The 2,306-nt window shown below is 33.0% G+C and overlaps 1 protein-coding gene and 1 non-coding gene across 2 annotated transcripts; both read right to left on the bottom strand.

Moving 5' to 3' along the window:
* Positions 1-1,345: 1,345 nt before the first annotated feature.
* LOC113759036 lies at positions 1,346-1,850 on the bottom strand (the record flags this gene model as incomplete). Its single annotated transcript, XM_027301666.1, has 1 exon — positions 1,346-1,850. A coding segment is annotated over one exon (97 nt), but the record flags the coding sequence as incomplete, so codon positions are not given.
* TRNAD-GUC lies at positions 1,414-1,487 on the bottom strand. Its single transcript has one exon. It is a non-coding gene; the product is annotated as a tRNA-Asp (tRNA).
* Positions 1,851-2,306: the final 456 nt, after the last annotated feature.

The following is a 2,306-nucleotide window of genomic DNA, read 5'->3' as shown; positions in this document are numbered from 1 at the left end:
CCTTCGACATTCAATTGCTTGAAATGTCATTGAAAGGACATTTGGTTTGTTCAAGAAGCGGTGGGCCATTTTGAGAGATGCATCTTTTTTTGATGTTAAGACTCATGTCATGATAATTAATGCATGTGCCATCCTTCACATTTGGTTTGTTCAAGAAGCGGTGGGCCATTTTGAGAGATGCATCTTTTTTTGATGTTAAGACTCATGTCATGATAATTAATGCATGTGCCATCCTTCATAACCTTATTCGAGTAGAACAACCAAATGACCCTTACTTGGATGAAGTTGATGCTGAGATGCGAAGAGTACAACATGAGGTTGATGATGAAGATGAAATGGAAGATGAAGATGAGGAAAATGGAATGGAAGATGATGGTCCAAATAATGATGGTGGTGTAAATGCTGTTAACGAGAATCGAATTCGAACAGTACAACCAACTAGCGAGTGGACACAATTTAGGAATGCTTTAGCACGAGCAATGTTTATTGACTATCAAATTAGACAAGGCCATCATGGAAGTTGAAATTTGATAGGAATTTATTCGAACTTAATTTCATATTAGAATGGCCATTTATTGAAAAATAGTAGCAATGTATAATTGTGCTTTTCTTTCTCTTTTTTTTTTTTGGCTAAAAACACTTTGTTTGCGTATTCCTCTATTTCTTGTATTCCTATATTGAAATTTCTTGTAAGATACAAAATTCAAATATTTATAATAGGTACAAGTTATGACTTTCCTCCCAATTCATATCATAGAGTAGGCTTTTGATTTTCTAAAATTTAAAGTTCTTAACTTTAAAAACGTATCAAGGTTTTAACTCGATAAATATTAACTACTTTTTAAGTTAAAATATACAATTATTTTTTATTTAATTTAATTTAATTTTTTTTAAAAAAAAAGAATTTTTTATTTTTGCAAAAAAGGAACTAATTTTTTTTCTTTTAAAGCTTTATTAACAATTAGTTAAATGCAAGAAAAAATAAATTATTAAAGGTACTAATTGGTTTTTTCCTTAAAGCTTTAGTAACAATTAGCTAAATGTTAAAAAATTATTATATAGTAAAAAAAAGAAATTTTTTATGTAAGGAAATATTAGTTGGAAACAATTCTAATTCCTAATGAATTCTTCTCTCATCCAAACAAAGAATTTGGAATTCCAAATAAATTCCGTATCAATTCTATGTATTTTCCAAACGAAAGAATTGCAAGGATTTGGATTTCTAATTCATAGAATTCAAATTCTATAGAATTCCAATTCTAATTCAATTCTAATTCTGTAGAACCAAACGTACCCTAAAGAAATAGAACTTAACCCCCCTTTTGATTTGGGAATGAACTTATGCCCCGGCCCCCCTTTCTATGAACTATGAAAGGGGGAGATGGATTTTATTGCTGTATTTATTGGATCCGTCGGGACTGGCGGGGCTCGAACCCGCAGCTTCCGCCTTGACAGGGCGGTGCTCTGACCAATTGAACTACAATCCCAGCGAAAAAAGGGATCTTGCAGAGATTTTTATTCTTTTTATCTCCGCATCGAGTCTTTATGAAAGATAGGGGGTTATACCCTCTCGTGATAGATTGGATTGGCGAATTGGGCGAATTATTGGGCCGAGCTGGATTTGAACCAGCGTAGACATATTGCCAACGAATTTACAGTCCGTCCCCATTAACCGCTCGGGCATCGACCCAGGAAGAATCACTTTTAGACTTATTGTATTGATAATCCATGATTAACTTCCTTTCGTAGTACCCTACCCCCAGGGGAAGTCGAATCCCCGCTGCCTCCTTGAAAGAGAGATGTCCTGAACCACTAGACGATGGGGGCCTACTTGCCCAACCGCCATCATACTATGATCATAGTATGAACAGTTTTTTGAAATTGTCAATATAATGTAATGGTCTGATTGGATCTTTCTGCCTTTTCTAGGTGTAGAGAATTTTGCGATTTGTCATTCATGAATCGTTCATTCTAATCGCCATTCTCCACTCTATATATATAAATAAATCTAGTTATAGAAATCTATATTATTTAGTCTAATATAAAAAGAAAATCAAAAAAGTAGAAATAACACAAAGGATAAGATTTTATCAGGGAGTCGTTGGTCCAAAAGGGGGTTAAATTCTATTTCTTTCACTTTCATTCTTCCATTCATTATTAAGATGAGATACCCTTATCTCATACTAAAAAAAAGGAAATTACTAAATACTAAATTTAGTATTTAGTAATGGGATTCATAAATTTTCGAAAAAAAGTTTCATTTAGTTCAGGGAACAAAACAAATAGAATCTCTTCATCATATGATT

Source organism: Coffea eugenioides, unplaced genomic scaffold (assembly GCF_003713205.1).
Source record: "Coffea eugenioides isolate CCC68of unplaced genomic scaffold, Ceug_1.0 ScVebR1_875;HRSCAF=1629, whole genome shotgun sequence".
Taxonomy (NCBI): Eukaryota; Viridiplantae; Streptophyta; class Magnoliopsida; order Gentianales; family Rubiaceae; genus Coffea; species Coffea eugenioides.
This window is presented reverse-complemented; position numbering and strand designations above follow the sequence as displayed.